General features: G+C 42.2%; 2 protein-coding genes across 2 annotated transcripts; both read right to left on the minus strand.

Annotated features, from left to right (window-relative positions):
• Window positions 1–2,270: 2,270 nt before the first annotated feature.
• LOC118373680 (PRELI domain containing protein 3B) lies at window positions 2,271–12,500 on the minus strand. The gene is made up of 6 exons (XM_035759879.2): window positions 12,102–12,500; window positions 11,108–11,276; window positions 7,646–7,735; window positions 4,701–4,771; window positions 4,419–4,521; window positions 2,271–4,138 (listed from the first exon to the last, which is right to left on the minus strand). The coding sequence occupies exons 1-6, from the start codon at window positions 12,131–12,133 to the stop codon at window positions 4,019–4,021; spliced, it is 585 nt and encodes a 194-aa protein (XP_035615772.1). The 5' UTR covers window positions 12,134–12,500; the 3' UTR covers window positions 2,271–4,018.
• A 1,042-nt stretch (window positions 12,501–13,542) lies between these two features.
• On the minus strand, window positions 13,543–17,209 carry LOC118373679 (tubulin beta-6 chain-like). Its single transcript, XM_035759876.2, has 4 exons — window positions 17,108–17,209; window positions 15,988–16,096; window positions 15,757–15,867; window positions 13,543–15,253 (listed from the first exon to the last, which is right to left on the minus strand). Exons 1-4 carry the CDS (start codon window positions 17,162–17,164, stop codon window positions 14,100–14,102), a joined length of 1,431 nt encoding a protein of 476 aa, XP_035615769.1. The 5' UTR covers window positions 17,165–17,209; the 3' UTR covers window positions 13,543–14,099.
• Window positions 17,210–17,952: the final 743 nt, after the last annotated feature.

The raw sequence follows: 17,952 nt of genomic DNA on the forward strand, positions 1-17,952 counted from the left end.
ACCTCATTATTGTGGAGTCCTACTAGGAAGGTTACGATTGCGTTCTAGAGGATCGATATGAGCTTGATGCCTATTTATTCACTTACATTTATTTGACCTTTATATAACTGGTCAAGTCAGTTAAGAACAAATTCTTATTTACAATGACTGCCTACCAAACGCAAAAGACACCCTGTGGGGAAGGAGGCTGGGATTAAATATCATGTAAATACCGGACAAAACACACATCACGACAAGAGAGACAACACAAACCTACATAAAGAGAGAACTAAATACAACAACATAGCATGGTAGCAACACAACGTGGTACGCAACACAGCCTATAAAATGACTATTTTATTGGAATATAGAAAGTGATGTTTAGGAACTATAATATTTCATTGATATTTCTGATGTGCGCAGTCTTCACATATACCATGGGATGATGCGCCGCACTCTAAACTGATAAACCGGTTATTTGCCATGTTCCGTGGCGATTTTAGCATGTCAATCTTGGTGGGGCAACCAAATTAAATAATATGGGATGCATGCCAGCATAGCCACTACACAACACTAAACAACACATTAATTGCACTATAACGGTGCCCACAAACTGTTAGAGCCTATATAAAGATGTCCCAACAGCAGATTCCCAACACTTTACCACTGCTACACCTGGCTATCAGAGGAGCCTTGTCTGGCAGCAAAACAGTTAATTCAGCCTCATTTACTGCCTTTAAAAAAATATGGCTGACAAATATGGTTTCTACTGACAATTGAGATGTACAAACTATGGCATAAGGGGATGACAAGCGAATAAGAGGCAATCAGTAATTTCCATTAAGACATTAATGAGCGAGCTAGGACAGATATAGTCAATATAACTATTTCTTCAGCACTTTTGAAATGTACAGCGACAGAATTCAGAACATGGGCTGTTCTTACAGTGTTCCCCCTGTACACCAAGTCAGAACCTTAGGATAAATGAAGGGGGCCTATAAAAAGACAATGAAAGCTCTTACAAAATGTGTTTTTTACATTTCTCTAAAACAGCTTACAGGCCACATGTGCACCACCAAGTCAGAACAGTAGGCAAAATTAAGAGGTGAAAATAGACCAAATTATTAGGGTGAGGCACACGGGCTGGTAACAGCTTACTACACAACATACACTTAGTGTTACTTTGTTACCTACAGTATAAATATCTCCCTGGCATATTACATCATTTATGCAGCTGCATACAAGACATTTTTTAACTCACCTTGTTGTGCTGTGCTCACTTGAACAGGAAGGTGGCACGGCAGTCCTTCATGGGCAAATTTTGTCATAAAACTTTCAAAGACTGACATTCTCTGGATTTATGCTGCTTTCAAGACAACTGGGAACTCTGGAATAGAGAAAAGCTTGAATCATGATGACGTAGCTCATTTTCCCCCAAGTTCCCAGTTGTCTTGAACTCACTAAAGTCTAATTTTGCAGTTCCGAGTTAAGTTGTTTTGAGTGCGGCACAAATCATGCTTCACTGACATCAATGTTGAATGTTTATCATTATAAACTAGGAAAAGAGACCCTTAATCAAAGACTTGAGATCACAAAGCCACTCCACTGAATAGCAGGCTAATGATTGTTTTGCAATGCTTGCAATTAGCCACGGACTCCTTCCAAACCACTTGTAGAATTTGCGATTTCCAACTTGTGTAATGTTAATGTGCAATGGCCGATGAGCACCGATACATTTTATCTATAATTTCTCTTCATATGACAAGGATTAAAAAGGATTTGCCAGTAGATTGTCAACTTGATTCATGAGGACTGTTAGCTAAGATTTTGAAAGTATGATGTTGACATGATCAGTCCAATCAAACATCATTTTATCTGTAGCCATTGACCTTGAGCCTTCTTGGAGGGGCACTTCTAGTGTAACTATGGCAGCACCCAAGGGGCTTGAATTTATTCGAGCTCTACCCTTAGACTTGCCGGTTTGCAGCCTTGGAAAGGAAAAGTACATCAATTAACTCAAGGATAGGATTTGGGCATTGGGTAACCTGATCCTAGAGCTGTGGTAGGGCATCTTCTGCCGCCATCTCAACCTCTTTTCCCCCCCTATAAAAAAAAAAATGCAGGCATATTGGCTGCTCAAAATACACAGCTCTCAGAAAAGTACAGACAGCTTTGCCATAAAACCCTATTCCACAAATCTTTGTCAAAGTAGAGAATTCAAATGTATGTAGCTACAATCATAGACATTTAAATGGCTTATCTGAGCTCAAACAACAAAATGTAAAAGCAAACATATTTTAGAGGACTTTATTTCTTTCACGTAAACCAACATTGCCTGGTCTTCATTTCTGTTTGACCATTTGGAACTTGAGTTTACAGAAGCATTTTAATCCATTATGACTTCAGCACCAACTGAGTTTTATTGTTGTGCAGGTGTAGAGTTAAAGTTATTTTATTCTAAATATGGGTAAAAAAAAATATATATTTTTTAAAAACACCCACAAAATTCCTCCTTACATGTTAGAACAATCAACATGTCCCTTTGTTCTAACATCAGGTCATGTCAGAAGTCATTAACAAACCAGGAATATTTGACATTACCACTTTAAAGCATATTAGAACTGACTCTGGCAACATAACACAATTGTATTGAGAATGCAAACTGGCATGGTTTTTGGAATGCACACATCACACGTACTGACTGTAGCATCTTTCACCATAGACACAAGACAAAACATTCTGGTCAGGTTTGCACAGATTACACCTAGTCCTGGATTAAAAACACAATATATCAATAGTCCAGTGTTAAGCTTGATCTGCGTACAGGAAAGCGTCCCTTAGAGTTGGTAGCAGAGGCATTTGATCTCCTCAGGGTTATGATCTAGAATATATACTGGACATCCCAGGCTGTAAGTACTACTGACAACAAGTACCATTGTTTACAACCAAATTAAAAACACATTCATCTCTCTATATACATCAAATAAATAATATATTCTCTCCATACGTCAAACATAGCAGACATTTCCATAACAGACTGGAGGCTATAGCAGTACAGAACATTTAACCAAAACACTTATTTTATATTATTTAAATACTTAGTTTCACTCTTGGGAGAGAATGCAGAATATTACTGGAGGGCCTGGAGCACGACCCCTCTCTTCTGTACAGTATGTGCGTTAAAATGTATTCATTGTTGGGGTCATAACACTCCAAGAACACAGACATTTTGTACTGGCAGAGGGTCAGACTTCTGAGGCCCCGAAGAACAATCCATTAGTAATATTTAGTGAGGAATCGTACATTTCTTATCCGTTTCTTCTTCCCAAAGTCACATTTTACTCCTCCCCTTGTCAGTGATTTCACTCAATAAATATATGTCACTGTCAAGTATGAAAAACTCCAACCACGCCTTACTATTCTTAATTTAGGTGCAGCTTTACGCAGGGAAGGTGGTATTAAAATGCAGCATGTTGAAACTGTTCTTGTTCTGTCTGTTATAGGTGATTGCATCCCCAGGATTTATTCAATAACCTCTGATACGGTCTTAGCCTGGTCCCAGATCGGTTTGTGCTCTCTTGCCAACTCTGGCATCAGGCTAGCACAGTCCAACAAGATCGGTGCAGAACCAAGTTGTTACTCGCTGAACCGTCCTCTATATTTGACACGGTCCCTGAGGCTATAGTACTACTGCATGCTGATAACATGACCTGCTCTAGTCTCAAACTTGGGCACAGAGCAACTGAGAATATTTAGATTCTACTCCAACAGACACGGCATTTGAGATGCTCCTCGCCTATAAAATGTTTAAAAAAAAATATATATATATATATATATATACTAGGATTACCGTTGTTCCCTTAATTTCAGTTAGTACTTAAATAATAACAATAAATACAGTACTTGAATTGTAATCAAACTTGTAGATCTGATTCCTGTCCAGTTGATGAGAATCAGACCAGTCTAAAGGGAGGTGGAGTCTGTTCTGACGCAGGAGAAGAACAATGTCTCCAGGCTGGTCGCTGGGAACTTAGAGGTATCATTTCTCTGAAGTCATAGCAGCAGCCATGGGAGGCCTTATGGTGCCGCGGGCGGCGGCTGCCAGCTCTTCGATCTCTGCATTTAGCTTCCTGATCACCCACTCCATCGCCTCACGACCCTGAAGGAGGAAGAGGAGACAAATTAGAAGTTGCATTTTTTATTTTAAAAGATATAAATGATCTCAGATTTCAAAAGGACATAGCCTGGTCCCGGATCTGGTTGTGTTGTATAGCTCCGATGGAAGTTGTCATGCCAAACACGAGCATAGGTGTAGGCTATACAGCACAAAGAGATCTGAGACCAAGCTATCATGGACATCATTTTCAAACTACATGAAAATACAAGTGTTCCTCTAACCAGCCATCTGAGTAGGTGAGGTGAAGACAGAGATCACGTACCTTCCCTGCGTTTGCAGAGATGGTGCTAGCCATAACTCCCTCCAGGTAGCTACTCAGACTAACCCCTTTGACTGAGATGAGAGCTTCTTGAGTCAATATCGTCCTGCATAGACAAGAGTGGAGAATGTCAAAAAAAATAATTATATAATCATGTAATGCATTTGTCCTTTATTTAACCAGGGAAGTGACATTGGAGATCGAAATCTCCCATTTTAAGTAGCCCTTGATACACTAAGCATGGAACAAAGTCAGTAAAGCCTTCTTTGGTTTGACTGTACTTACTTCTCTGCGTCATCAGGATGTGGTCTGTATGTAAGCTTCTCATCCACTGACACCATGTTAGTGAATGTGATCTGCAGAGAGAATCATAGAGGCAGACAGCATTAGACACATTCTGGGGTTTAATGTAATATACACATTCACTCTAAATTACTGTGAACTATACTGAACAAAAGATATAAACGCAAATTGTAAAGTGTTGGTCCCATGTTTCATGAGCTGAAATAAAATATCCCAGAAATGTTCCATACGCACAAAAAACTTAATTCTCTTGTTTTTTGTGCACAAATTTGTGTACCTCCTTGTTAGAGAGCATTTATCATTTGCCAAGACAATCCATCCACTTGACAGATGTGGCATATCAAGAAGCTGATTAAAAAGCATGATCATTACACAGGTGCACCTTTTGCTAGGGACAATAGAAGGCCACTCTAAAATGTGCAGTTTTGTCACAACACAATGCCAAAGATGTTTTGAGGGAGCATGCAATTGTCATGCTGACTGTCGGAATGTCCACCAGAGCTGTTGCCAGAGAATTGAATGTTAATTTCTCTACCATAAACCGCCTCCAACGTTGTTTTAGAGAATTTGGCAGTACGTCCAACTGGCCTCAACTGCAGACCACGTGTAACCACGCCAGCCCAGGACCTCCGAATCAGTCTTCTTCACCTGCGGGATCGTCAGAACAGCATTTCTGTCTGTAATAAAGCCCTTTTGTGGGGATAAACTCTTTCTGATTAGCTGGGCCTGGCACCCCAGTGGGTGGGTTTGGCTCCCCAGTGGGTGGGCCTGGCACCCCAGTGGGTGGGTTTGGCTCCCCAGTGGGTGGGTTTGGCTCCCCAGTGGGTGGGCCACCCCTGCCCAGTCATGTGAAATCCACAGATTAGGGCCTAATGAATTTATTTCAATTGACTAATTTCCTTATATGAACTGTAACTCAGTAAAATCATAGAAATTGTTGTATGATGCGCTTATATTTTTGTTCAGTACAGAACAAGGTAGACCTTCCATAAATATCAAACCATTTGGCTCATTACATTCAGGGTTCCTGAGTTCTCAGACACACTCATCTGCTATTGGAAATGAGACCAGGACAGCTTCCAGAGTTTCAGGTTCTTCAACACAGCATGTTATGTAAATGGTTACAGGTCTGGTCTTGTAACAAATTAATGCAACTGCCAGGCTATAGGTCTACAACATGCCACCTACGAAAGATATACACCGAGTGTACAAAACTTTAAGAACACCTTGGTAATATTGTGTTGCACCCCCACCTGGGAATGAGATTGTGAGAAACAGCTTCTATTGAGGCTAAATAAACAGTCACCACTATCCAGCCTCCACCAAGTAGCTTGCACTGAACCTTAGACTGCTGCCATATGACGGGCCAATAACAAGAAAAGATTAATATGGGCAAAATAACAGACACTGGACAGAGGAACTCTGCCTAGGCGGCCAGCATCCCGGAGTTGACTCTTCATTGTTGACGTTGAGACGGGTGTTTTGTGGGTACTATTTAATGAAGCTACCAGTTGACGACTTGTGAGGCATCTAGTTTGAGAAACAGACAGTCTAATGTACTTGTCCTCTTGCTCAGTTGTGCACCGGGGCCTCCCACTCTTCTTTCTATTCTGGTTAGAGACAGTTTGAGCTGTTCTGTGACGGGAGTAGTACACAGCGTTGTACGAGATCTTCAGTTCCTTGCCAATTTCTCACATGGAATAGCCTTCATTTCTCAGAACAAGAATAGACTGACGAGTTTCAGAAGAAAGTTATTTGTTTGTGGCCATTTGCTGATTTTTTTTGTGGCCACGCACAAATGCTGATGCTCCAGATACTCAACTCGTCTAAAGAAGGACAGTTGTATTGCTTCTTTAAATTAGAACAATTTTCAGCTGTGCTAACATAATTGCACAAGGGTTTTCTAATGATCAATTAACCTTTTAAAATTATAAACTTGGATTAGCTAACAAAATGTGCATTTGAAACAGGAGTGATGTTTGCTGATAGTGGGCCTCTGTATGCCTAAGTAGATATTCCATTAAAAATCAGCCGTTTCCAACTACAATAGTCATTTACAACTTTAACAATGTCTACACTGTATTTCTGATCAATTTGATATTTAAAATGGACAGAATGTTTTGCTTTTCTTTCAAAAACAAGGACATTTCCCAGTGACCCAAACTTTTGAACGGTAGTGCACATAGTCACTGAACACTGGTAACTTTAATAATGTTTACATACTGTTTCCCACTTTATATGTATACTGAGTGTACAAAACATTAAGAACACCTTCCTAATATTGAGTTGCACCCCCTTTGCCTTCAGAACAGCCTCGATTTGTCAGGACATGGAATCTACAAGGTGTCGAAAGCGTTCCACAGGGATGCTGGCCCATGTTGACTCCAATGCTTCCCACAGTTGTGTCAAGTTGGCTGAATGTCGTTTGGGTGGTGGACCATTCTAGACACACACGGGGAACTGTTGAGCGTGGAAAAACCCAGCAGCGTTGCAGTTCTTGACACAAACCGGTACGCCTGGTACCTACTACTGAAAATAAGAATTTGTTCTTAACTGACTTGCCTAGTAAAATAAAGGTTAAAAAAATAATAATAATAAAAACTACCATACCCTGTTCAAAGGCACTTCAATATTTTGTCTTGCCCATTCACTCTCTGAATGGCACACACACACACACACACACACAATCCATGTCTAAATTGTCTGGAGGCTTAAAATCATTTTTTAACCTGTCTCCTCCCCTTCATCTACTCTGATTGAAGTGGATTTAACAGTTGACATCAATAAGGGATCATAGCTTACACCTGGTCAGTCTGTCATGGAAATAGCAGGTGTTCCTAATGTTAACTACACTCAGTGTATGTCTCAATGTCAATAAGTATTATATACAACATTATGCTGAAACCATAAAAAGTTTCAGAACTCACGTTTGAAGATTGAAGCTCGAATGTCTTTTCAACGGGGTCCACTACAGAATGCTCCTGGATGTAAGTGCACGTCTGTGTTCTGCCAATGATCTGGAATGAGAGAGAGAACAGAACCCACATGATCAAAGCACCAGACCTCGGCCCTGTTTAGTGTCATTCAAATGTCCTGACGGAGTGTCCATCCTGCACTGATCTCAACGGCCTAGCCAGTAGTAACGCGTGTATCAGACGGTTTCCTTTGTGCACTAGCTAGGTATATAGGACATGTCTGTGGACAAGTCAGTGCTGGATCTAACAGATTGGTTCATCTGGTTTCTCAGTAATATACTGTACACTTGGCCTCCACTCATTTATAATATTGTTCTTTTCGAAAGGTCGGTCATATTTTCTGTCTCAGAGATTCTCCGACGATGTCAATGCCCTGTGAGTGATTTTGACCGGTTTATGTGCTAGACTTTTAAAATAATATATATTTAAAGGAGTTAGCAGTGATATTAATAGCAATTTTGTGACCGCCTGCCCCAATCTACACAATTGCTATTAATATCACTGCTACCCAGACTTTTTGTGACCACGTGCCCCAATCTACACAATTGCTATTAATATCACTGCTACCCAGACTTTTTGTGACCACGTGCCCCAATCTACACAATTGCTATTAATATCACTGCTACCCAGACTTTTTGTGACCACGTGCCCCAATCTACACAATTGCTATTAATATCACTGCTACCCAGACTTTTTGTGACCACGTGCCCCAATCTACACAATTGCTATTAATATCACTGCTACCCAGACTTTTTGTGACCACGTGCCCCAATCTACACAATTGCTATTAATATCACTGCTACCCAGACTTTTTGTGACCACGTGCCCCAATCTACACAGTTGCTATTAATATCACTGCTACACAGACTTTTTGTGACCACGTGCCCCAATCTACACCAAGTCTGGGTAGTAGAGTTAATCTAGGATCACTTTTACCTTTCAGATCATAATAAATTAGATGTCCTGCCTGTTTTTCACTGTCTGGGGGTATCATCGGACGGGGCCACAGTCTCTCCCGACCCCTCTCGTCTCAGCCTCCAGTATTTATGCTGCAGTAGTTTATGTCAGGGGGCTAGGGTCTGTCTGTTATATCTGGAGTCCACCTGGTCGTACTGCTGCTCCAGTTTCAACTGTTCTGCCTGCGGCTATGGAACCCTGACCTGTTCACTGAAAGTGCTACCTTGTTCCAGACCTGCTGTTATCAACTCTCTAGAGACAGAAGGTGCGGTAGAGATACTCCGAGTGATCGGCTATGAAAAGCCAACTGACATTTACTCTTGAGGTGCTGACCTGTTGCACCCTCTACAACCACTGCGATTATTATTATTTGACCCTGCTGGTCATTTATGAACATTTTAACATCTTGGCCATGTTCTGTTATAATCTCCACCCGGCACAGCCAGAAGAGGACTGGCCACCCCTCAGAGCCTGGTTCCTCTCTAGGTTTCTTCCTAGGTTCTGGCCTTTCTAGGGAGTTTTTCCTAGCCACCGAGCTTCTACACCTGCATTGCTTGCTGTTTGGGGTTTTAGGCTGGGTTTCTGTACAGCACTTTGTGACATCGGCTGATGTAAGAAGGGCTTTAGAAATACATTTGATTGATTGATTGATTGATATATATGGACATGGGGAATCTGATCCTAGATCAGCACTCCTACTATGAGAGGCTTTTTGAATTAAAGCCCAGGAGACAGTGTCCTGTCAATGATTTGGCCGGTGGAGGAGCAAGACTGTCAAAGGACTCTGCCGACCTTCCCTCCACAGGATCCTTATCAAAAGGCAGAGTTGAGTAGGCTCTCGTCACAGCACCAGTTTCTGGGGGCTAAGATTAAAGGACCAGGAAAGGGAGGAGCACAGTGGTTAATGCTTCCATAGTACTAGACTATGGGTCAGATCAGAGCTCTGGAGATTACCTCATTTCAAAGGAAAAAATAATAGGAATATTTGCCCCCAAAAAAACTGAAGAATAAGATGTGTATGAACTGTCATTTTAAAACTGAAGTTAGTCTACCTGGTCAATAAATGAAGATGAAATTAATCGCCTAATCTTTTACAAATCCTTTGTAGTCATATAATAGTCGTAACTGTAATCTTGTGGCAATTTGCATATGCAGCAAAGAGTAAACTAATTACAGACAGTGTTTAATAGCTACACCAGACAAGAACATGGTGATGAGACTGGAAACCATTCAAAGCAGCCCCTCCTTCCACCTGTTACAGTAGGCCCCTCCTTCCACCTGTTACAGTAGGCCCCTCCTTCCACCTGTTACAGTAGGCCCCTCCTTCCACCTGTTACAGTAGGCCCCTCCTTCCACCTGTTACAGTAGGCCCCTCCTTCCACCTGTTACAGTAGGCCCCTCCTTCCACCTGTTACAGTAGGCCCCTCCTTCCACCTGTTACAGTAGGCCCCTCCTTCCACCTGTTACAGTAGGCCCCTCCTTCCACCTGTTACAGTAGGCCCCTCCTTCCACCTGTTACAGTAGGCCCCTCCTTCCACCTGTTACAGTAGGCCCCTCCTTCCACCTGTTACAGTAGGCCCCTCCTTCCACCTGTTACAGCAGGCCCCTGGCAGCATAGGTCGAGGTCTGCCTGTTGCATCACTGATAAGAGGGTTGTGTTTTAGAGGGACAGTTCTGTACTGAGCAGACAGGATTGTGTTTTATAGGGGTACCTCTGTACTGAGCAGACAGGATTGTGTTTTATAGGGGTACCTCTGTACTGAGCAGACAGGATTGTGTTTTATAGGGGTACCTCTGTACTGCCAGGACAGGATACTAGGAACAGGAATGGTACCAGCTTGTTCAGGACAGCATGTGCCAGACATAGAGCAATGCAGTCTCGTGCCACAGCTAGCGGTGGGCAGCGAGCCTGCTACTCTTAACACCCCCCCCTAACCTACGTCCAGGAATAGCACCCTACGGCTGGGAGTATTGGGGGCCAAGGTCAACTACTGCATAATGGAAGAGGCATTGCCTGGCCTGACGCAGTGTGTGAGAATGTGTAACTGAGATATGGCTGTGAAGCTAGGCTATGAACTCGAGTAACACTGAAGCTGGGGGTACTAGGAGCAGTCTACCAGGTAGGAGTGTCAAACCACGACACCCCACAGTTTTTTCCCGTCACACAGCAGTTGAAAGGTTTGAAACAGCAGGTCAAAAGTCAAAAGATACATTCTTGCTGTACTTTCATTTTATGAAGCTTTACTATTTGCACGATAAACATTTAATATTCTATTTCTAGTAATATTGCAGAGAAAATGCTGAACGAAAAGGCTAGTATGACACCCAGACTGCTTACTATTATGTTGCTAAAGTAGAATCTGCTGTGCTAGATCCTGTCTTTCATTCTGATCTATCTAGAGCCTGTACACCTCTACGTGTTTGAATTTCTATAAAAATAACAACAAAAACACTTACCGACTTGACGATGGAAGGCAGACCCCACTCAGCGCTCAGCAGCCGGTTGCTGTGCAGGCGTCCCCGTGTGTCCACACTACGGTCCAACACATCCACCCCAAACACACTAGGGTTCATGGGGTTGGGGTACTTCTGCATCGCAGCCTTGGTGACTGTCTCCCAAGGATGGCTGTGGAGGGGAGAAAAAGTTTATCAGCATTCAATTTATATTACGCACGTTTTTACTGATATCCACATGGCAGTCAGACACTGAAATACCTGGATAATAAGACACACACACACACTTTAACATTTAAGTTGAAATCACAAGTGCAATTCATGACAATATGTATATTTATTTAAACACTTGTGTGGATGAAACAGGCGCCGTTTAGCGCTATGAACATTCGTCTATTTATGTGCCAGCCTCTACGAGTTGATTATTATTCATCGATGCAGTGAGCAGGACAGGGGATAACATGCTCTGATAACAGGTATGGAAGTCTGAAACCTCACTGGTTTAATTCAACTCTGTCTACATAGCAGCGGAGTGTCATCCTTTTTAAACTGGTGCTTTGACTTGTAAAATAGCCTAAATGTATCCACGGATTGATTCTTTCTCGATGAAGAATCTAGGTTGCATTGGAGGAGGCAGAAGCCATGTGTTTGCGGTGTGACGCATCTCGGAGGCGCATCAACGATTAGAGGAAAGGTTGCTACTACAACGAGCTAACTGGTTACGCAATTCCGCTGCAATCTGACACTGACCGCTAGAAGCTGCTGAGTTAAAATATTCAGATGCTGTTTAACTGATACAAACTGCCAGGGTCAGGATTCTCACAGTCATTGAAATAACTAGCTAGTTAACTTTTGCTGACTAAACCCAAATCCACATGGGATCCAAGTTACAAATCGTGAAGTTGAATTCTTAAGTCAGTTAATTCAAGACAAAATCGGATACTAAAGCGAAACAACACGAACAAATCAATGAATAGATAGAAATCTGGCTACTCACTTGAAAATATGTTCCGATGTCCAGATCTTCATGGTCGGTGAAATGGGGAGTTTAGGAGTGAATCAGCCGGTGATTGCAGTCACACTGTTGAGAAAACCGCCCACCTTCAGAAAAGACCCAGCGCAAACCCCCCCTCCACCACCTACGACGCTCAGTCATGGGACATATGTTTGTGTGGCGCACTTCCGCCGCGTTGATTGACAGCGGTCGACAACGCACAGACGAAGTGGAAAACAAAACGCACGCGCCTACTAGACAGGATGTTCTTCTGGCAGGCACAAGTTTTGGCATGTTGGCGTGTGCATGTTCTTTATATCAAACGCAAATGTGAATAACGTCCTATGAGGTAGACTTACTGTTGAATCCATTTTTATTCATTGAATAAATAAACACATTAATAGTAATGTTTTTCAACGATGATTTTCTTTCTCTCCTAAATAGGATCTCTATCCTCTAACTCAGTGGTGTCAAACTCATTCCATGGAGGATCTAGTGTCTGCAGGTTTTAGTTTTTTTCCTTTCAATTAAGACCTAGACAACCAGTGAGTGGAGTTATTTACTCATTAGTGGCCTTAATTCATTGATCAAGTACAAGGGAGCAGCGAAAACACTGCCAACACTCGGCCCACCTTGGGGTGTGTTCGACACGTCCTCTAGACCATTCCACTTTCCACATAGGATCACAGTATAGTAAAAACAACTGGACAATGTTTACATTTATCCGCTTCAGTGAGGTTACATAACTAATCACTCAATGTGTGTCCAACCTTGATCCTGAGTAAACATGGTCTTGGATGTGGTGTCCTCTGAGTATAGAGCTACTGCAGAGCTGACTGAATGCTAGGTCATTATCCTCTGGTATGGATTATATCATTTCCTTCTAAGCTACATTCCTATCACATGAGGTTGGTTTGTGGCACCTTAATTGGGGAGAACGGGCTCGTGGTAATGGCTGGAGCGGAATCGTTGGAATGTTAGCAAATACACCAACACCATGGTTTTCATGGTTTCCATGGTTTCCATGTGTTTGATGCCATTCCGTTTGCTCCATTCCAGCCATTATTATGAGCTGTCCTCCCCTCAGCAGCCTCCACTGAGGCTACATGGCCTTTAGTCCATAGATTAGTCTCTGTCTTCAGGTGGCACAGTTCATGGGTCTTTCAGCCTGATCTGAGCATATTATCACTGTACAAAAAGGGGAATTCCGCTGCCATGTCAAATGGTCTTATCAAGCTGGACAGAGACAGTCACAAGTAATCTCTCTCTGTCAGATGGGAGGAGTGGGAGGGAATTATGTGCCAACTGTCCTCACTGACTGAGTTCTAGCTACTGTATGTTGTTGTAACGTTTATGGGGCTTTAAAACCAGGCCTAGGACATTGTTCATTGACAATAATGTTTGAACTTGGAAGAACCACACAAAATAAGCACACAGAGAACTATTGTTATATTGGAGAATTTTAATAATATAATACAAATGGTTCACAATATCACACTGAATACATTGCTAAAATTGCTGAGGCACAAAATAATTAACAAATGGAACATTATACTCCCCTTTTAAATACAGCTTTTAAAAATTTGCATATGATCTCAAACAAGTTTGGGAAATCTGGAAGTCTACATTACAACATTGACATAATTTGTTATCTATATTTGTCCGACAGATTCTTTCCTGATCTATTCAGTTTCCTAAAACACATCAAATAGGCCTACATCAGTATACCAATGTAGACAATTTACACTGAATTACCGCTCTCTATTACCACACTGTACATTTCATTAAACAGCCAATTATCCTGATATCTCCTTTGGACACTATGACTCAAATACTAGAGTAGGGCCAGAAGTTTTCCCTGACCTGACCTGGAAAAACCCTGGGCCCTTGTTATAAACTATCAGGAACAACTCTTGTTGAAGCTTCCAGACACAGCCTTGTTGCTCAGAACCGAGAAGGCAGTGACAATATGATTATTCCACACAACATATGATGCCACATCTACTCAGCTATAGTCTCAATGGTTTCAATAGTCTCTGTCAAAGTCTCCATCGGCGTAACTTCCGTACTCTGAACTCTCGTTGCAGCCGGTGAAGCCGACTCTTTCTCAGCCACCTCCTCGGGCCCCCAACCCTCCTCGTCAGCCTTGGCATCCTGGTACTGCTGGTACTCGGACACCAGGTCATTCAGATTGTTCTCTGCCTCTGTGAACTCCATCTCGTCCATGCCCTCGCCAGTGTACCAGTGCAGGAAGGCCTTGCGCCTGAACATGAGTGAGAACTGGTCTCCTACGCGACGGAAGATCTCCTGAATGGCCGTGTTGTTGCCAATGAAGGTGGAAGCCATTGTGAGCCCCCGAGGTGGGATGTCACATACGGATACTTTACAGTTGTGAGGGATCCAGTCCACAAAATAGTTGCTGTTCCTCTGTTGCATCATCAGCATCTGCTCGTCCACTTCCTTGGTGGACATCTTGCCACGGAACATCCCAGCCACAGTCAGATAGCGCCCTCTTCGGGGATCGCAGGCGGTCATCATATTACGGGCATCAAACATCTGCTGGGTGAGCTCGGGCACGGAGAGGGTGCGGTACTTCTGGCTGCCGCGAGCTGTGAGAGGTGCAAAGCCCGACATGAAGAAGTGGAGGCGAGGAAAGGGCACCATGTTGACAGCTAACTTCCTCAGATCGGCGTTGAGCTGGCCTGGGAACCTCAGGGAGGTCGTGACTCCGCTCATGGTCATGCACACCAGGTGGTTCAGGTCACCGTAGGTCGGGTTGGTGAGCTTCAACGTACGGAAGCAGATGTCATAGAGAGCCTCGTTGTCGATGCAGAAGGTCTCATCCGTGTTCTCTAGGAGCTGGTGGATGGACAGCGTGGCATTGTAGGGCTCCACCACGACGTCTGACACCTTGGGCGAGGGCAGGACACTGAAGCTGGTCATGATGCGATCGGGGTACTCCTCACGGATCTTGTTGATGATGAGGGTGCCCATGCCGGACCCTGTCCCGCCACCTAGGGAGTGGACGAACTGGAAGCCCTGAAGGCAGTCGCATCCCTCGCTCTCCTGACGCACCCTGTCAATCACGGTGTCCACAAGCTCTGCCCCCTCTGTATAGTGGCCCTTGGCCCAGTTGTTCCCAGCACCAGAGTTTCCTATTCCATAGAAACCGGCAGAAAGATAATTGTGCCCATCATGTTAGTGCAACTAACTTACACTGTAAATAAGGAAGTTCTCCAGCGATTTCTGAACATTTACTGCGATATCCCAAGAAAAGCGATATATCCCAATTATAAATACAGTAAAATATGCACAACTGCAACCTTCAAGGTGTAGTGCATTCAAGGAGTTGGTCTGACAGGAATCTGTGATGTCATCGGCATCCCCCCTTGAGGAACAATAAAGGAACCTATACTGACCCGGACCACCTATTGAGATGTGCCTTTTGTGAAGTAAATCATGTGTTAAATGAGTTGAAAAGGAGACTGGAGTGCCACTTTAAATGTAAAAAAGTGAAATATCCCTTTAAGATACAGTATGCATATTACAATAGTGTCAAAAGAGTATCATTATTGAGTTTCCGTCATCATCAATAACTTTGATTAGATGTACCGTTTCTGTCATCAATAACTTTGATCAGATGTACAGTTACTCTCACCATGTATAAAGTTATCTGGCCTGAAGAGAGCTCCTATGCGGCTACCCCTGACACTGTCCATGGTCCCTGGTTCTAGGTCAAGGAGCAGGCCCCGGGGAACATATTTACCACCTGGAAGAACAAATTAACATGTCATAAATTATTTGCATTTGGCCCACGATAATATATCTTGATAGTCCTGGGGACTGAAGAACGCTCTTCATTTTTCAATAATGTATCCATTTTTCTTACCATTTGCCTCGTTGAAGTAGACGTTGAGCCTCTCCAGCTGAAGAGGATCACCCCCCTCATACATTCCTGTAGCACTGATTCCATGCTCCTCGCTGATCACCTCCCAAAACTGTAAAGACATGATGGATAGATGTGAAGACAGTGATACAAAAGTAAAGCTAAAACACAGAACCAGGGACAACTCAAAAGGTCAACAGGAAAACCTCAGGCTCTAATGATAACTCCCCCCGACCCCAACAGATGCCCCATTACACACATTATGAGGACGTGTGAGCCGTCCATAGTGGTGAACTGTAGCTAAAATCTAACACATCATACAGTTGCTCTTGCTTGTCCTCAGCAGCAGCCATGATAAACATGTCCCACCCTTCAATGTACCAGCCTTCTGCGACTTCCTTCTTATCTCTGAGCAGAGAGCCCTTTGGGGAACTCCCTGTCACTCACACTCAACAACCGCCACAGCAGGCAACGTGCCAGCACCCAATAACTTGCTCAATATACACTATTTCAAACATGAAATATATATATATATGTATAGGTATGTTGTACTTTACTACTCTGAATAGTATATGAAAGGCATCAACATTATCATCAAGTAACATACCCTACTGTACCAGTTTCTAAGTCTCATTGCATGTAAATAAAATATATATATATTGTATTTTCAGTGGAAGTATATATACTGTATTTGCAGTGGAAGTATATATATATATATATATATATATATATATTGTATTTGCAGTAGAAGTATATCTATTTTATTTCTAGTGGAAGTATATATACTGCATTTGCATTTGAAGTGTATATATATATATATATATATATAGTTTTTGCGGTAGTATATATACTGTGATTGGAATCAAAATAAGCATAGAGCTAAAGCATTATAGTGTTTAAGAAACACATTTAATCCATCTGAATATAAAACAGTTCATTTTTCAACCTTTCAGTGAGTAAAAAAACAATTTAACCCATTTGAATATACAACATTTATTGTATCAACCCTTCCGTAAATAAATAAAATACTTTTAACCCCTTTGAATATAAAACTGTTAATTTATCAACCTTTCAGTGAATAAAAACACATTTAACTCATTTGAATAGTAAACAGTACATTTACCTTAGAGCCTATCTGATTTCCACACTGTCCAATCTGTAGATGTACAATTTCACGCATGATGAGCGAGCTAGAGACTGCTAACACACAAGGGCATCTGACATGACACTGCCTCCTCACCAGGGTTTTATACTGCAGAGGGCATCTGATGTCACTGCCGTCAGGGTGACACTCAAACCACCAGGTCACAGCATGTACCCTGTAGTATCTTTTTGACTTTAATTTAATTTGCATTTAACACAGTTCGATTGAATGTTGATGTGCTGAACAAGTATGACGCTTCATCAAGTATAATATATGCAGCGCATTTGACTCTGGGGATGCTCTCAAGCCTAAACGGTCCCCTAAATGGATATAACTAGTTGTGTACAATCTCATAAATACTTTATAAAAGTTTTAAACCCCTTTCAGAGAAGTTATTGTTTGGCTGTAGATTGTGCACAGCGCCTTCGCTCCAATAGTTTGCAAAGGAAGGAGGAATCGGATATATATGGTACCCCAACCACAGTTGAGTGATCAAGGAGGAATGGGATGGGATATATATATATATATATATATATAATATATATAAACGTACACACACACACACTCTACCTTTCTTTCATTTTTACTATTTTCTACATTGTAGAATAATATTGATGACATCAGAACTATGAATGACACATATGGAATCATGTAGTAACCAAACGCAGTGTTAAACAAATCCAAATATATGTTATATTTGAGATTCTTTAAATAGCCACCCTTTGCCTTGATGACAACTTTGCACACTCTTGGCATTCTCTCAACCAGCTTCATGAGGTAGTCACCTGGAAAGCATTTAAATTATTAGGTGTGCCGCCTTAAAA

Source organism: Oncorhynchus keta, chromosome 10, assembly GCF_023373465.1.
Source record: "Oncorhynchus keta strain PuntledgeMale-10-30-2019 chromosome 10, Oket_V2, whole genome shotgun sequence".
Lineage (NCBI taxonomy): Eukaryota > Metazoa > Chordata > Actinopteri > Salmoniformes > Salmonidae > Oncorhynchus > Oncorhynchus keta.

Coding starts and splice junctions, on each gene's coding strand:
- LOC118373679 (XM_035759876.2), bottom strand. CDS start 17,164: ATGCGTGAAATTGTACATCTACAGATTGGACAGTGTGGAAATCAGATA. Junction 16,097..17,107: donor GAAATCAGATAGGCTCTAAG/GTAAATGTACTG, acceptor ATGTCTTTACAG/TTTTGGGAGGTGATCAGCGA. Junction 15,868..15,987: donor CTACTTCAACGAGGCAAATG/GTAAGAAAAATG, acceptor TTGTTCTTCCAG/GTGGTAAATATGTTCCCCGG.
- LOC118373680 (XM_035759879.2), bottom strand. CDS start 12,133: ATGAAGATCTGGACATCGGAACATATTTTCAA. Junction 7,736..11,107: donor TGCCTTCCATCGTCAAGTCG/GTAAGTGTTTTT, acceptor CTCTCATTCCAG/ATCATTGGCAGAACACAGAC. Junction 4,139..4,418: donor TCTCTGCAAACGCAGGGAAG/GTACGTGATCTC, acceptor TTCCTCCTTCAG/GGTCGTGAGGCGATGGAGTG.